The sequence below is a fragment of the Rhodamnia argentea genome, chromosome 3 (genome assembly GCF_020921035.1).
Source record: "Rhodamnia argentea isolate NSW1041297 chromosome 3, ASM2092103v1, whole genome shotgun sequence".
Lineage (NCBI taxonomy): Eukaryota > Viridiplantae > Streptophyta > Magnoliopsida > Myrtales > Myrtaceae > Rhodamnia > Rhodamnia argentea.
The window spans coordinates 9,369,756-9,387,394 of NC_063152.1; the positions used below are offsets into that span (position 1 = coordinate 9,369,756).

A 17,639-nucleotide genomic window follows, 5' to 3' on the forward strand; every position below is an offset into this window, starting at 1 on the left:
CCCGGAAATATGCACTTCTTCGACCTCGGCTCAAGCTTACCATCACTCGTATGAGCATACGCAGGACATCCGAATATTCGTAATCCGGAGTAATCAACAGGTTTCCCCGACCATACTTCCTCCGGAGTCTTCCACTCGATAGCAGATGATGGAGATCGATTAATCGGGTAACATGCCATGTTCACCGCTTCGGCCCAAAATTCCTTGCCTATTCCAGCATGCGAAAGCATGCTCCAAGCCCGCTCAAGTAAAGTTCTATTCTTCCGTTACGCCACGCCATTCTGCTGTGGTGTCCCAAGTCTTGTGCGGTGTCTCACAATCCCTTCTCTCTCGCAGAACTCGGTAAAATATTTACCACGGAACTCCATGCCGTTATCGGTTCTCGGGCACTTGATCTGTTTATCCGATCGCTTCTCAATCAATGCCTTAAATTTCTTGAACCGATCAAACACATCTGATTTGTGCTTCGGAAAGTATACCCATACTTTCCTGGAATAATCGTCGATAAATGTCAGCATATAACGAGCACCTCCTTTCGAAGGAACAGGAGACGGGCCCCAGACGTCCGAATGAATATATTCTACCGGTTGTTTGGTCGAATGAATACCCGTAGCAAACTTAATCTTGCGCTGCTTCCCAAAGATACAATGCTCACATAAGTCTAACTTACTTGTCTTCTGACCCTTTAACAGCCCTCTATCACTCAGCATCGTCATACCCGCCTCACTCATGTGCCCTAGACGCATATGCCATAAACGAGTTAAATCGGAATCTGACTCACCCGATAAAACTGCAGCAGCTCTCGTCACGGTCTCTCCCAGTAGATGATAGAGAGAACTCACTTTCTTCCATTTCATCACCGTCATAGCACCTCGAGAGATCTTCAGCACTCCACCTTCAGCGGTGTACTTACACCCGATATCATCGAGTGTTCCCGGAGAAATAAGGTTCTTCTTGAGCTCCGGTACATGCCTCACGTCTGTCAATGTGCGCACTACGCCATCGTGCATCCGAATCCGAACTGTCCCCATCCCCACAACCTTGCAGGCTGCGTTATTCCCCAATGGAACTCTACCACCATCTGCAGTCTAGTAAGTAGTAAACCGGTTCTTATGAGGCGTCATATGATAAGAACACCCCGAATCTAGCACCCATTCATCTCCCGATGAACCCGCGGTCACACACAAAACAGCCTCCGCATCACTAGTGCTCTCTTCAAGAACGTTCGCCACACTGGTTGTGGCTTTCTGCTTATCACCTCTGTTTCTCAACTTAGGACAATCTCTCCCGATGTGCCCTTCCTCGTGACACTCAAAGCACTTCACGCGTCCCTTGGACTTTCTATGGCGTGACTTAGATCTGCTTTTACCTCTACCGCTCCTGGACCCTCGTTGTTGCTCTCTACCCCGAATCACTAGTCCTCGCGCTACATCCTGTGTTAGACTGTCATCTCGCAACTTTCTCCGCCACTCTTTAGAAAATAAGGCGGACTTTACCTCTTCCGAGGTAATCGTAGTACGCCCCCGCAATGATGAATCGGTAAAGTGCTCCCATGACTCTGGTAGGGAAGCTAACAACATCATGCCCCGCTCTTCATCATCAAGTGTCTTACCGACGTTCTTCAAATCCATCATGAGTTTATTAAATTCATCTAGATGGGTTCTGATAGACGTACCTTCGATATATCCGAACTGGAACATCCTCTTCAACATGTATAAGCGATTGTTCAAACCCTTCGTTACATAGAGCGCCCGAAGTTTTGCCCACAATGCTGCGGTATCCTTCTCCTCGCCAACCTCTATTAACACTTCATCCGATAAATTCAACAGGATTAAACTTCTAGCTTTCCTCATTACCACATCCTTTTCAGATTCTGTCATCGTTTCGGGCAACTCAGCCTTGCCCTCCAATGCTTCTGCTAAACCTTGAGTTGTCAATAACGCCTCCATCTTGAGGCTCCATAACCCAAAGTTGTTCCTCCCGTTAAACTTCTCAATTTCAGCTTTCACTCCAGACATAATTGCAATCACAGGATATCCAGATAATAATCAAACAAGCAAAAAAACCCCAAATCACAATCTAGAATATCCGAACCTGGTGCTCCGATACCAATTGTTGTAATATAACGTGCGGAAGCTAACCCGGATCTTGCAAATAAATCAATGCGAAAAGCCACGAGAAATAACGAGGAACGATAAATGACACCGGGAATTACGTGGTTCGGTCCGAATATCGGTACCTACATCCACGGGAGAGCCAGCAAGAACAATCAACTATAATCGGAGAATCGGAATTACAATCGCTCAATACGCTCGTGTTTCCCGCACCTAGATTATACCCAAACCCAAAGTGTTTACAAATAAACAACTTAATTGGATATAACAAAATAAAACTCACGAAGCACAAATCCGTTCGCGTGTTCAAGCCCAAGCAACAGCTCGCGCACGGCCAAGAAACAAGAACGTCTCTTGCTATCTTTCTCGCGCGGCTTTTCTCTACTTGTTCTTCTCTTCTTTGTGCGGCTCTCTTTCTCTCTTCTTTTATGCGTGGCTCTTTTTCTCAGAAGAAAACCCACGCTTTATACATGAGAGCAATAATGAGGTGATCAACCAAATCACCTTTGATCGGGACCCACCAAGATTTCTCTTTCTTTTTCCCTACGAAGGCTTCTGCAGGTTCAACATGAAAGGAGGGAAGCAAACCCTACCTTTTTCTTCTTTTATTCCTTTCATCCACCACCGCTGGGCCCACAAAATTTCCTTTTGTACTCTCTTTTTCAAATCTTGATCTACCATTACTCAAGAAAGAAGTGTCGGACCAAAATCTTGAGTAATGATCAAACGTGGTCCCCATATTTTGTCTTGTGGTGCCAATAACTATTTTAAACTCGAGACATATTTAACAATAACATTCTACTTTCATTCCAGCAAGTAATACCCACACCACATTCACATCCCCGTTGGAAAAAATAAATATTAAATCACGTTTTTTTCTAACAAACTTAAGCTTTTAGATCATGGTCGTGGTCCAATAAATATTTAAAATCTTTCATAGTATCGGAGCGGGAGGCTCTGAGTTCAAACCTTTCCGGACACCTATTTACCTCTTCAATGAATATGTCCATTGTTGGAATGAATAAATATTAAACCATGTATTCTTCTAATGACTTAAGCTTTTAGAGTAATTAGTCGTGGTCCAATAAATATTTAAAATCTCGTGGTCCAATAAATATTTAAAATCTTTCAATCCCACTGAGTACTTATTCTAGATCAAACTATCTTATTTGAACTACCACCAAGGTTTATTTGGTAGCTTTCGAAATTAAAAGTTTCTGTTAGCTTACCTTATCACTAAGTTTAGTAATATTTATTTGTACAAAATTATCGACCTCAATTCGCTAAACTCTCTTTTCTATTGAGTTACTACTAATTAATTGCAGAATAACAAATCTTGTTTAGCAAACTCATTTAGCTCTTTACAGGCTCGCAAGTCTAATCGAGTGTCTATTTTTTTTTTTAATAACCTATTTGATAGTTAGGAGAATGGATACATATATCCTTCTAATTACACAATATATCCACACATACAACATACATTCATACGACTATACGAGGAAAATATTCGAGCTCTTTAGATTGAGCTTGAGCTCCAACTGGAGTTACTTCATAAGTTGGCCATAACCGAGCCGAGTGGAGCTGAACTCAAGATCTCGATTTTCTATCGGAGTTCAAGCTCAGTGTTGTATTGGCTCGACTCGACTTGATTACATGAACGAAGCTAAACTCTTGAAGGGTTAAGTACACTTGCAAGTCTTCTAATTTCCTTGAATCTTGCAATTGGGTTTTGCGCGTTATTTTTGTGCTTTGAAGTCCCCAATTTGTTTGGTTAGCGTAATTAATATTTCCGCACTAAGTTTATTTAATTACGTGGCGTTGCCACGTCACAAAACTTGTTCGAAATGTAGCATTCTGTAATTCGGTTGGTTTCTAGAAGTCCTGGTATAATTTTTTTTTTTTTTACAAATATATGTTATTTTTTCCTTTTTTGAGCTTTTGCCCGATGTTCTGATCAAGCCTTTAAATTTTGGGTTAATGTCAACGGTGGTCTATATACTTTCGTTCGAAAATTGAAAACTTCTTTCTGGTTTAAATTTTCAGGACATTCCGTCAAAATGTGTCAACGTTAGTCCTTCCATTATACTTATTCTCCTGTTGGTTGATTTTTGCTGAGATGGACAATACAATTGCTGACATGAACGTCAAAATATTGTGTTGTGCCATGATTCGGTCAAAATTATCATATATGTGCCACGTTATATTATGTATAGATAATTAGCGAGAGGAGTTTGTAGATCCATGTTAGCTACCGGTCGTGGCCTAAGATCACAACCGGCATGGTCACTCAAGCTCTAGGCTCGTGGCCACCATGGTCACTCCAGCTTCGAGCTCGCTGCCATGAGCGCTCAAACTTGGAGCTCAAGTCCCCCATGGTCGCTCGTGCATGAGCTCTGAGCTCGCGTCTGCCGTGGTCGCTCCAGCTTCAAGCTTGAGCTCGCGGCTGTCGTTGTCACTCAAGCTTCAAGTTCATGGCCACAAACGTTAGAGCTTTGAGCTTGCGTCCACCCATGATCGCTCGTCGCTGGTCCCTATCAAGCACTGCAGCGAAGGCGTGACCCTTGCCAAGCACAGGGGTGAGGCGCCACTTTCCGAGCTTTGTGTCTAAGGGATGGCCCTGATATGGGGCAAGGGTGGCGCCTCGCCACTGTGCTTGGCAAGGGCCGCACCTTCGCTGCAGTGCTTGATAAGGACCAGCGACGAGCGATCATGAGGGGACGCAAGCTCAAAGCTCTAGCGTTCGTGGCCGAAGTTAAACCACGGACTATGATGCGAGTCACAGCCAGCTGCTAGTAAAGCGGATGTCTTCGGAGACCATTCAAATTCGAATCTTTTTCTGACAAATCCCATCCCATCTATCATAAGATGTGACATCCGATTCATCTAACGAGCATAAGCTGCGGTAAAAACCCTGATCATAAAGGCGAGGGCCACTGGAGCTCTAAGAATGCACATACTCGTATTCAAAGTCATGTGATGCAATATGCTGACAATGATGAAGCTCCAGACAATCTGCATGCCATAAGTCATACGTTATTATCGCTACATTTTTATGAGACTTGCCTTAAATCTGGTGCAAAATCTCTAGCCGCAGAGAGCGAGAGAGCAAAAGAGTACCTTAAAGCAATATCGATGCAAATACCGAACAAAAAAAACCAAATCTATAGGTTCTGAATCTTACTGCATCCACACGAGCAGATTGATATAGAACTGACACTAGAAGAACTTGTGCGAGCTTATCTAGCTTCTAGAAAGGCTCCTCCCAGTAATCACCTTCAGTTTCAGCTTCTAATAATCAAACATCTCCAGCTGAAATGGCTCCAACTTGTTCCATCTTCGCAAATTACGTGGCAATGTCATGCAGAGACTAGTGCAACATAGAATTCATCTAACTCTACAAGCTGCGCCCGTCTTTCTGCAGCCTTCTTCCTGACAAAAATGCCCCATCTCAATGCCGCCTTAAGCTTTAGCCACCCAATAACAGCTTTGCCAGATGAGTGGCTCCTATCCTCATTGAAGGCGAAATTCGAAGATTGGTTGGGCATGTCTGCTGATGAAAATGGGTACAAATTCTCAGCAGCATTGAATGAGGACTGGCTATGGCCTCCCATGTTGAAGATACCAATTTCCTCCCCAAAGAAAAGCTCCTCAGCTCCCCCGTAAGGAGGAAGACTCGACGGGCCCGCAGCATGAAAGCCAGATGTTGCTGCCGGTGAGGGAACAGGGCTCAGAAGCTGGGTTTGGTGTGAGGGACTGATCAATGGATTCTGAAGAGGGAACGAGGAGCCATCAAACTGAAGAGTATTGACATTTCCGTGTTGTGGCAGCATCTGATATCCGGTAGAAATACCGTCATTGTACCCTGTCAAGATTTTGGTGTTCGTGAGTATTTGCCCTCCCCCGCCCCTATCACCCACTCCAGAAGGCACATATTACCCACTAATTATGCAGTTGCTTTTTAATTCCTTGGACAGAACATATATATTACCAACTAATTATGTAGTTGCTTTCTAATTCCTTGGACAGAACACTTACATACATAATGAGGCACATTTTGCAATAATCGCAGCTTGCAGTATATAGCTTTTCGTATATAATTAGCATTGGATATTGACTCTTCTCCACATTGCGTGTCCTTACAGGCCATTTTGATACTTTAACTCATAAACACTTCATGTCGAAGTATGTGTTGCATCTATTCAATCGAACCCTGATAAAATGTAGTACTTGATTATGGCTCGTGCCTTTGTACTGAGAGTTTATTAGGTTACTGCTTTTGGCAGTGACCTGCAATAACCTACTCCTCTTGTTTGTTCATCATCAGAAAAAACTATTTCTGAGCATTTTGTTTGAATCTAGAGACACGCTGAAGCCTAACTTGCAAATTGGAATCCTCTACCGATAACATATGTGTCAGTGCCAAAGGGGAAGCAAATTTAGTAAATTCTCCTTGGATGCAAGTTCAATTGAAGGGTAGCTGGACAATCTTCATATCATGTGGAACCCAAATCATAAAGGATCTGAAACACATTTGCTATTATTTATTAAAGCTCAAAAACCAAGTGGAAAGTCCTATTTTCATCATTATTTCACAGGCCAAATCTTTGCATGTGCTTAAAGGGAGAGATATTTTTGTGCTCTAGGGCTCATACCTTTAGCAGTCGAGACGACATTTGCCAGAGTAGCTTCCGTAACACCTGGAGCAGCACAGATTTGTGGAGCCAGATTATGTTGAACAGGAGTGTTATTTTCAACTTGTCCTTCAAAGACTTGAGATGGAAAAGAGCTTGAGATTTTCTTTTGCATTGAGCCAGAAAAGGTCTCCCCATTGAACTCCATAACATCAGTCAAGTTATCAAGGGCCTTTTTGACAATTGTATCTCCATGTTCCTGGAAGAAAATCTCTTGGTAGATTGCTCAAGTTGGACTAATGGAAGTTTTCATATCCATTATTGAAGGTACACAACTCTGACTTCAAGTAAAGCAATTGCATACCCATGTATGAAAATGCATTCAGAGTAAGTTCGCAAGTGCGGTACAGCGAAAGAATAAAAAAAACTATTGAAAGAACCTCAATTTATTTTACACCTATTGCCACCGATTTCTCCACCACATAAAGGTCAGGTGCTCGAAAGATGTCATGGAGACCACAATCAAGCCAAGGCTCCTTAGGGTAAAAGATGTAAAGATCGAGAGAGGAACGGTGAGGAAATAATAAACGCATCAACTTGTGTTGTGCAAGTAATTAAGATCATCATGGTTTTAAACTTAGAGAGTAATAGTAGAATGTGTTAATCGTTCAAACTACAGTCCGATTTTCATGGATAACACCAAATCAACTGCTGAAAGTGCTTTCCAACTTACTCATGTTTTAACTTTCACTACGGGGTATAGAGGAACACTTAGATTTACAAGATCACTATCCTCAACTTTGCATAGCAAAGAGCGAAAGCTCAAAATCACTCTAATAAGAAGTCTCTATTATGGATCTAAAAAAAGTATCTGTAGTTTCCTTTTAGTCCTCCTCAAGGACTTCATATTACTTTTACTGATTAAAAAAACAACAAAGCATCTATCACTGGTTGATTCTAACACCTAATAAGCCACACAGCTATGGGCAGACATCAAATTACTGATTACATAGATAATAGTGGACAAATTACATGAATTTGGCATGATGGCTTGCAGCGCATGAATTTGATTGACAAAACTCAGTGGGAACTAGTTACTTACCTTCTCTTGGGCAGAAAGTCGATGAGTAGCAACATATACCCTGTCTTTGATTAGGCCGATCAGTTGAGCATCAGTGTTGAATAGAGCACCATCCTTCCTCATGCTATCGACATAGTATAAATAAAGTTTCCAACTTATTTTGCAAGTCCTTGCATGACGAATGAGGCAATCCCAGTACTTCGGTATTATGCTCTCTCCAAGAATCTATGATGAGTGAACAAACAAGACTTACGTTCTTCGTAGTCAATTAAACAATAATTGAGAATCATTAACTGACTGCTTACCTCTCTCAATTTGTCAGAGTCCGTAAACAGTTGCATTAGAAAGTCCTCCACTTTATGTACTCCGGCATTCCGCAGTTTTTTGTGAGATTTCCCATCTTTGGCAATTTTCTCCAACCTCCAGACCTCATCATCAGATTTAGGTGGATAATTTTTCTTGTATGCTGTAAAGGGAAGAAAACATATACAGTAAGGTCCCAGTCACCATAAAATCAATGAATAGAAGCAAACTTCTGATAGGTGTGCAAACTCTCTCCTGAAACTGATCCAAACATTTACTAATAACAAAGAAACTGACCATCTCTTATGTATCTTAATTTTCATTCGAGATGTAAATGTCTGTATGAATGAAGCTCTCAATTAGAAAATTGAAGATTGTGGATGTCCAAAACCATGTTTATGCATGTTTATGGTTCATCATAAGGACAAGGTTTATATGCTGTAAAAAGACTATGAAGGACCTACATTCTCCTCTATGTTCCTTGACAGAGAAGGCATCTGTTTTTGCTTCTCGGATTCGTGTATTCCCACAATAACCCGATGCCACCTTAAGCCCTATCTTGAACATTTTACTCCTATTCCAGCTGGAATTGTCAGTAAATATCAAATCTCCCAGCTCCCCAACACCTCGCTTGAGCGTCACTCGGAGGTTTCCAGTCAATAGTGGCCTCTTTCCTTCACGTTCCTTAACCACATAGTTCTCAAACTCTTTTTGAGACCAGTTATCCTCATCATCTTTGTTGAAGTCACCTTCAAGCACGACGACTTCCAGCTTAATGGAGGATTCCAGCCCTGATGTAATGACTTCTCCTGTATTAGCATCGATCAAGGCGACAGAAATGCGAGCACCCCCCTTTCCTTCTAGTTTCTTTCCAGTAAATATAGGAAGTGACAGTTTGGTTTGAAGTTGAAGCTGTAAGTTTCTCGCATCACTCTCTGCCATAGATTTAGCATTATCCCTGGATTTTCTCCAGGAAAAAAGAAACCATTAGAAATAGGAAAGATATGGAAGCGGAAAATTGGAAAAGTAACTACAAAGAGAGTCTAACTACCAAACATCTCACTTGGGCAAGCCTTACTGCCGGGGAAACTACAAGGACAAATAGATCCATTGTCTGAGAGAGTTTAATAATGCAAATTTAAACAATAAATAAATAAAATGGTCTGCTGCTCTCAAGTTACGATAGTTATGTTCTAAATTGGAGCACTGACACTTTGGAGCACAACTGATTCATTGTGGCCTGACCTAAGTGAGCTCTGACTGCTTGCTGTGGGGGGGTAGTGGTATGTCTGAGAGTTATTCCTCCAAAACATCAACAATGCATGACCGTTCAATACTACACCAAATGCCGATCTCAGTGGTATCACGGGGGAAGTAGTTTCTTACCTTCTGAGGTGGGGAGAGTGACTGTTTGCAGGCTCCACCGCTTCCTCCTGTTTAATACCACCAACAGAAGAATTTCCAAAGTTGGGGACATTAAAAAAAAAATTGAAGCAGAAGGGAGCCAAAACCAATCCATTCCATCAAAAGGAATTGAAAAACCTCTTCTGTTGTTCCATCTTAAAAACAACTTATTGAACTAGCTAAGTTGTCCGACCAAAAAAAAAAAGAACTAGCTAAGTTCTTCAGCCACATTTGAAATCACAATGCTTACGTAACAGCAGTTGTCTATATAGCTCAGCTGAACAATCCTATGCATTTTCTTTTTCCATTTTTATTCCCTGTCCACGCAAAAATTTACTCGTGTTTTAGAATGGTTCTGATTCAGCTTTAGGTGATAAAGCCACAGTTGCAGATGTTATTGAGGCAAATGAATGGAGATGGCCTCCAGCAAGGTCTGATGATTTGCTTGAAACTCAGATGGCTTTGTGTGGATTGACTGCTCCAAACTCTCGCGATGTAGACAAAGTGGTATTTACCAGATCATCTAGGGGCTATTTCTCTGTAAAGGAGGCTTGGAAGCTAGTGAGGACATGTGGGAACAAATTGACTTGGCTTAGGCTTGTTCAATTTACGCCTAATGTGCCAACATATGGCTTTATATATTGGTTAGCAATTCATAATAGGTTGCACACATTGGAGATGATGATCACTTAGGGTGACATCATAGCACTTGTGTGCTATGGTGACAACATGATTAAACTTGAATGCACTTGTTCTTAATTGTGTATTCTCAAAGCAAATTTTGGGGACAAATTTCACAGCTGCTCTCATGTCCTAGATCTGCAAAGGATGAATTGAAGTTATTGCTGAGGATATTATTCTGGAATATGACAATTTATTTATTATCTCTGGAGAGAGAGGAACTCAGTGAAGCATAAAAATGTATCTCCTCAAAGCTTGCTGTGTCCTAGCAGTTGTTTTTGTCTGTAAAAGTCTCTGTTAGAAGCTAAAATTCAGGAAGATACTGTGATTTTAACTGTTGGTGTAGAAATTGGCAAGTTCATGTTGAATAACATTGCCGTGATCTGGTGGCATGGTGGTGTAGAAGCGGGAGACTAATGTCATGTTGTCATTTGGTGAGTGGAGTCATTAGATTGAAAGTCCACTTGATGGATTAATTTCAAGATACAAGACTTCCATATTATAAGAAGTTGTACATCGTGCAGGGACAAAAGTCGTCATTAGTGATCCGATGGTGCTGAGTGAAGGGTCGTCACTCAATGGGTAAAAGGTACTCTAGGGATAACAAGTTGATCTACCCCAAGAGTTCACATCAATGGGAAGGTTTGGCACCTCGATGTCAGCTGCATACGTGGGACATTATGGTGTACTGGACTTGTATGGGATTTAGTCCAATAAAATGAATCATTTACTTATAAAACAAAGAAATTGTGCAAAGTTCATGCCCAATAAATGCTGTTCAAACAGTCCGCATAAATCAATTAGCTAGCAACCGCCTTTGTAGTTCAATAATTACATTCAATCACTTCATGAAATGCAGATAAACAAGTCATATGTGAAGTGTTGATAGAGATATGTCTGAGACAAAGTGGAAATTTCATAAACTCAGTTTAACTTACCAGTTTCTGAACAGCATTCTCCAATGAGCACACTATATCTAGACACCGTGAGCACTACACCATGAAAAATAGACACCGTGAGCAACTGCTGTCTTGTGGACATTTTCATAACAAGTAGACAAATATCCATATCTAGAATTTCAGTTAATAATACAAACGAATGTCAGACCTAATTACGGTATAACAGGATAGAAACCAGACGCATAAAATGCATTCCCTTAACCAAAGGTGACGCGAAAAGTCAACGTAAAGCTGGAATACATATTTATCCAGTACATCGATGGAAGAAGCAAGTAAAGGTAATTAGCAGCTATCTCAAAATGAACCTACATGCAGGTATTACACTTTGCTGAACAGAATCATGGATTGATGGCTGATGATAATCGATGATATTTTTCATTGGCGAGACAATACACGAGGAAATTCTACTAGAGGAATCAATTGATGCAGATAAGCTACAGCCACAAACCAATGAAATATATTCACCTTTGGCAATGCGCAGTCGATTGAGATTTGGCACGCTCCAGCTCTTCTCTGACCTGTCCGGCAAAGAGCAATAGCGAAGAATTACATTGCAATCTGTCCGGTTTTCATCTCATTCAAGTTTCACATCACAAGTATCTTCATTGTCCCCCTTCTACTTGCAATTTGTCATCGACCACATTTTCCATGATTCAAGGGAACACTTATGTCCAAGCCACATTATTGAAAATTTGGGTCTTTTTGTGATCCATATTGTCCAAAACATGGAAAGCCTAAATCATGTTCTTATTGGAACTGCCACACAGGAACAGCCGAGAACAGTCAGCGGGTCATTTTTACCACTCAAACGATAATTAACTATACATCTCACAGCAATTTCTCTTTCCAATTTCTATCCGGAAGCTGACCAGAAGGTCAGAAATGCATCCAACCGCTTCTAAACGAAGAGATCAACAATTGCAAGTACAACAGAGATCCGACCAAAACAAAAAAGTACAACAGAGACTGCATTTTGTATGTCCAAGTTGGCTACTTTATTCATCTTACCACTCTCCGGACATCCTCCTCCGTCAACCCGCTCCTCGGCACGAGATTCCTCCCGTACCGCCACCATGTTTGACTGTGTGAAGATCATCGGATCAGCACAGAAGTACAACCAAGGTAGGAAACTTCGGCAAACAGGACAGCAGAGTAACCCAGTAACAATAACAGAACAAAAGCGATTTAGAACTGTCACTAGGCAAAAGCTAACCACCGTTATGCTTCAACGCAGGCTTTGCCATGTTTCTCATTCCAAGAATCTGCAACTCAAGAACCCTTCATTGATTCGAAACGTGGAGAAGGAAGAGCCAACTTACTTCGTTCGAGCGGTGCGTGGCCTCTTGAGGAGACTTGCTTGACCTGAAGAAGTGGAAGGCGAAGGTCTCTTTTGCAACGACATGATTCTCTGTTCTTTCGCGGAGCTTGTCAAGAACTGGGCAAGTGTCTGAAATTTGGACGGATTTGGCTGCAGAAAAAATGTTGCAGAGAAATGAAGGAGACGATTAACAGCCTATGCACGAACTCAAGCTCAAGCTCAAACTCAAAGTGACGAGTTCGTAACACACGGGAGTGGACGTGTTTTATTCTGTACTTGTCATTTTCCGAGAAAAGGGAAGAAAATTTCCGGGAAAGGTTGCCAGTTTTAGAATTTTCCTTTTTCCTTGCTTTTCTCAGATTTTAGCAAATGCAATTTCCTTCCCTATCAAATAATTGAGTTAAAAAAAATTAATTGAGTTGTTTTTGCCTTCAACCCCGAGTATGTGGTTAATCCTTTCTACCCGGTCTCTAATCCATTAGATCACGTGCTAGTCAAATTAATCACTTCTAATCACACATGAATACCGCTTATAAATCATAACAATTATCCGAGTTTGGATCGCAGTTATCTATCGAGATATTGTATGCGCATTCGAGAAATGTCGAAAGCAAATCAGTATGGCTCTACATTGGATTAATGATGTCAAAACGATTTATTTTTGCGTTGCCATAATAACGCCGGACTATTTCGACTTGGTTTTAAGCAATTATGTCTCGTGTATTACTAAAAAAAAAAAGTAAGAAGATGATTCTACTTAATTTTGTCACGGGTAGTAAAGGATATGGACGCGTGTGGTTTGATCCTGAACGATGAATATTAACAAAAATCACGTGTTTTATTAAATTGAAAAATTTTCGCAGGATAATAAATTTAATTGTGATAATGGAATTGCACGGATAAGGTTCATGGATAATAACGTGGAAAAGTATTTCCTTAGTTAATTAAGAGAACTAACCTCAATGGAGATAGAAATTATAAATTTAAAAAAAAAGAATAGAGAGAGAGAGAGAGAGAGACAAATAAAATCAATGCGTGTGGATTGCGTGTGAAGTGGGGTCCACTCATAGTCGCTTCGGTCAACGCCAACGCCAACGCCAACGCCGTAAGCAGCTTTGCTTTCTGTCGCTCGTTGCCAAAACAAAACCTTGGGGGCCTGGAGCTCACGTCTATCCGCTGACGCGCTTTCATAGTACGGTGATGACGTGTGATCCGTGACGCGAAGATGTTTCGATAAAGCCCCCGAAATTTATTGAAAATTGAAATTGCGCCCATCATCCCATAGAAGATGTGCTTACAAGGGCTACGACTAGTAAATTCCATGGGTAATTATGAAATATATAATTGCCACCTTAGGGTGCGTTTGTTTCACGAGAAATCAAAAAAATTAAAATTATTTTTCAAAAAATAAATTCTTATATCTTTTAGAAAAATTAGTCCACGGTTTTCATCATCACTAACACTTTATGCCTAACTATTTTCGCGATAATGAAAATAATTTGTATTCATTTATTTTTATGAGTGGTACAAGTGCTTATTTTTTAGAAAATATTTTTCAAATCTTTGATTTTCCATGAAACAAACGCATCATGAGTTCTCATTTTCGTTTCGAGGAAAAGAAAATTTCATGGCACGTGAATATTTTATTTATTTTCTCTCTTTTCTAAACGGGAAAATTAGGATACTTTCTCTTCCCATGATTATAACTCTATTAATATAGTAACGACCCACGTAAGCAAATAAAAGGGCAATTTCAAGCGGCAAACCAAGGGAAGCCAAAAAGCTAAAGCTAGATAAAATCTAAAGTTTAGGCTACTTTGGATGTTCTCCTTAATATCTAGTAAGTTCATCTAACATTCTCTGTCACATCCCAAAATCCATATCCAAAAGTTCAAGGAATAACCGACCATCGTTTGTAAAACAAAGGGAAAATTCTAACTAAAGACATGAAGCGACATCATTTTCTTAAATAATGGATTCGAAATGAACCTTACTTCAAATAAAAAGTTAAAGTACCTTCATTATTTCAAAAAAGGGGCATGAATAAAGGTATTTTCGTTATTTGCACTTTTTAAAGTTTTTCTTTGTTTTTTCCTCTATTTTTTCCCTTCCTTTTCGCCGGTGGCCAATCACCCTTTGCTCGAGACTGGCTATCGGCGAAAAGGAAGGCAAAAACAAAGAAAAAAAAATGAAAAAAGGAAAAACTTCGAAAAATGTAAGTAATGAAAATATCATTAGTTACGCTCTTGTTTGAAATAATAAAGGCATTTCAAAATTCTTATTTGAAATAAGGTTCATTTCATATTCTTATTTGAGAAAATTGGTGCATGCATTTCAGACCCTTATTTGAAATTTCCTCTAAAACAATGGACGCAAGCAAAAGTTAGGAGTGTTGTAAATTAATCCATTTCATAACTCAATGAAAAATAGTGAGTTTTTGAACAATATCAATGTAATAAAACCTTTCGCCGCAAGCAAAAGTTAGGAGTGTTGTAAATTAATCCACACGAGAGTTCCATCAAATTCCCATATAATAGCCTTTACTTGAGTAATCTAGGATAGAGTCCCGCCTGTCCTCTTACGTTGAATTCTCCAGCAGAAGAAGCATCGGTCCACTCTCTTTGTCCCGGCATGGCAAGCAAGGGATGGGTTACTTAATTCGTTCACACGTCAAAATTAAGTTCTGGCGATCAGAATCTCGGCCAAATGTATTGATAAAACCTAGCAATTGTCATTTTCCTCTGTTTGTTAAGGATTCGTAGTATACGACTATCGATTTTCCTATTTTACGGTGGCATTAATTACTCAAATATCGTGCCTTTGATCAGTGTCGATCCACATATTACATTTCGTTATTTGGTGATTGGCGACAAGGGGGACTTGATTGTAAAGAATTTTGAACAGGATTTTACAAATTCAAAATTTAAGAATCACATAAGGAATGTAAATTAAACTTAAACGTCGTGATCTAGAGTTTCACCACTCCACTAAGCTCCATCTAACATGACCGGTACTCGAGGGAGCGTCGATGCTGTTTTAGTATTTCAAACACTTTTTGGAAGCTCGATCAAATTAGCCGTTGAAAAAATTTATTGAGTCATCCATACTTAACTCTTATGACATTCTACATTCTTTTTTTGTTTAAACCAACGCTTCTTTTTCTTAAATTCCAAGTTCGATTTTTTCATTTTTCACACATAGAGTCTTATTTTTTTTTAATCACATTTTGGTTGACTATTGCATCTTCTTGAATATCTTTTTTTTTCTGTGGTGCCGATAATTAATTAAGTTGTGATTACTTGATACAATTGTTACCAAAACTTTGGATCAAAAGTCAAACCACGTTCATCATCACACCGAGTACTTATTCTGGATCAAACTAATCTTATTTGAGCTATCACCAAGGTTTATTTGGTATCTTTTGAAATTAAAAATTTCTATAACAATTTACCATCACTCATTTTTCTTAACTTACCTTATTATTAAGCTTACTAACTTTTATTTGTACAAAATTATCGGCCTCAATTCGCTAAACTCTCTTTCCTATCGAGTCGCTACTAATTAATTGCAGCTCACCAAATCTTGTTTAGTAAACTCATTTAGCTCTTTACAGGCTCGCAAGTCTAATTGAGTCTCTTCTTTTTTTTTAAAACATATTTGGTAATTGGGAGAATGGATACATATATCCTTCTAATTACACAATATACCCACACACGCACGCACATACATTCGTGCAAGGAAATTATTCGAGCTCTTTAGATTGAGCTTGAGCACAAGCTAGAGTTACTTCAAAAGTTGCCCGTAATCGAGTCGAGTGGAGTTGAACTCGAGATCTCGATTTTCTGTCGGAGTTCGGGCTCAGCGTTGTGTTGGCTCGACTCGACTTGATTACATAAACTTACTTTTTTTTTTTTGTGCTATTGGGAAAAAAAATACGAACCGTTGATGCGGTGGATGGGGTTCGAAATGTAGCATTTTGTAATTCGGTTGGTTTCTAGAAGTCCTGGTGTATTTTTTTTTTTTTTCAAATATAAGTTCTTTTTCTTTTTTCCTTTTTTCCTTTTTCGAGCTTTTGCCCGATGTTCGATCAAGTTTTTAAATTTTAGCCGGTGGTCTTTATACTTTCGTTCGAAAATCAAAAACTTCTTTCTGGTTTAATTTTTTCGAGACATTCCACGTTAGTCCTTCCATTATACTTATTCTCCTGTTAGTTGATTTTTGCTGACATGGACATTACAATTGCTGATATGAACATCAAAATATTGCGTGTTGTGTCATGATTCGGTCAAAATTATCATGCATGTGCCATGTCAGATTATGCATAGATAATTAGCACGAGGAGTTTGTGGATCCATATCAGCTACCAGTCGTGGCCTAAGGTCACAACCGGCATGGTCACTCGAGCACCAGCTTCGAGCTCGCTGCCATGAGCGCTCAAACTTGGAGCTCAAGTCCCCCATGGTCGCTCGTGCATGATCTCTGAGCTCGCATCTGCCGTGGTCACTCCGGCTGCTGTCATCACTCAAGCTCCAAGTTCATGGCCACGAACGCTTGAGCTTTGAGCTTGCGGCGCCCCCCCATGATCGCTCGTCGCTGCTCCTTATCAAGCACTGCAGCGAAGGTGCAGCCCCTGCCAAGCACGGTAGCGAGGCGCCACCCTTGCCCCAGATGCGAGGGGCCATCCCTTTGACACAGAGCTCAGAAAGTGGCAGCAACCCTTGTTGACTCTCTCTCTCCCCCTTCCCCCATTTGACACAATGCTCAGCGCTAATGCCAGCATTTCAATACGTACTTTAGTCTCCAGAACCAATATGAACGACGAAGACCATGGTTCAACGACCTCAATTGGCCAAAAAACGATCAGGACCTCATCTAATATTCGGTAGAAATTCAAGGACTATCAGTACTTTTTTATCGGATGTCTCCGAAGAGACAGGACTATCAGTACTTTAATGCCGTCTCTTCTTCGCATCGTCGTTACGGCATGCCACATCAGCAAAATTGACGAAGGTTTTCAATGCCAAATGATGAAAAAACTCAATTGTGCAAATCAAATACGCGACACTGCACTAGATTACACAAACCAAACAAGTTATGGACTTGATTGAGGGGAAAAAGAAGTTCTAGACTTCAAGGCGATGCAGCCGA

The 17,639-nt window shown here is 40.3% G+C and overlaps 1 protein-coding gene across 1 annotated transcript; it reads right to left on the bottom strand.

The window, feature by feature from the left end:
* Positions 1-5,470: 5,470 nt before the first annotated feature.
* LOC125314081 (calmodulin-binding protein 60 D-like) lies at positions 5,471-12,533 on the bottom strand. The gene is made up of 10 exons (XM_048275532.1): positions 12,493-12,533; positions 12,182-12,254; positions 11,639-11,691; positions 11,153-11,206; positions 9,516-9,562; positions 8,594-9,087; positions 8,132-8,292; positions 7,848-8,051; positions 6,767-7,004; positions 5,471-5,976 (listed from the first exon to the last, which is right to left on the bottom strand). The coding sequence occupies exons 2-10, from the start codon at positions 12,246-12,248 to the stop codon at positions 5,471-5,473; spliced, it is 1,824 nt and encodes a 607-aa protein (XP_048131489.1). The 5' UTR covers positions 12,249-12,254; positions 12,493-12,533.
* Positions 12,534-17,639: the final 5,106 nt, after the last annotated feature.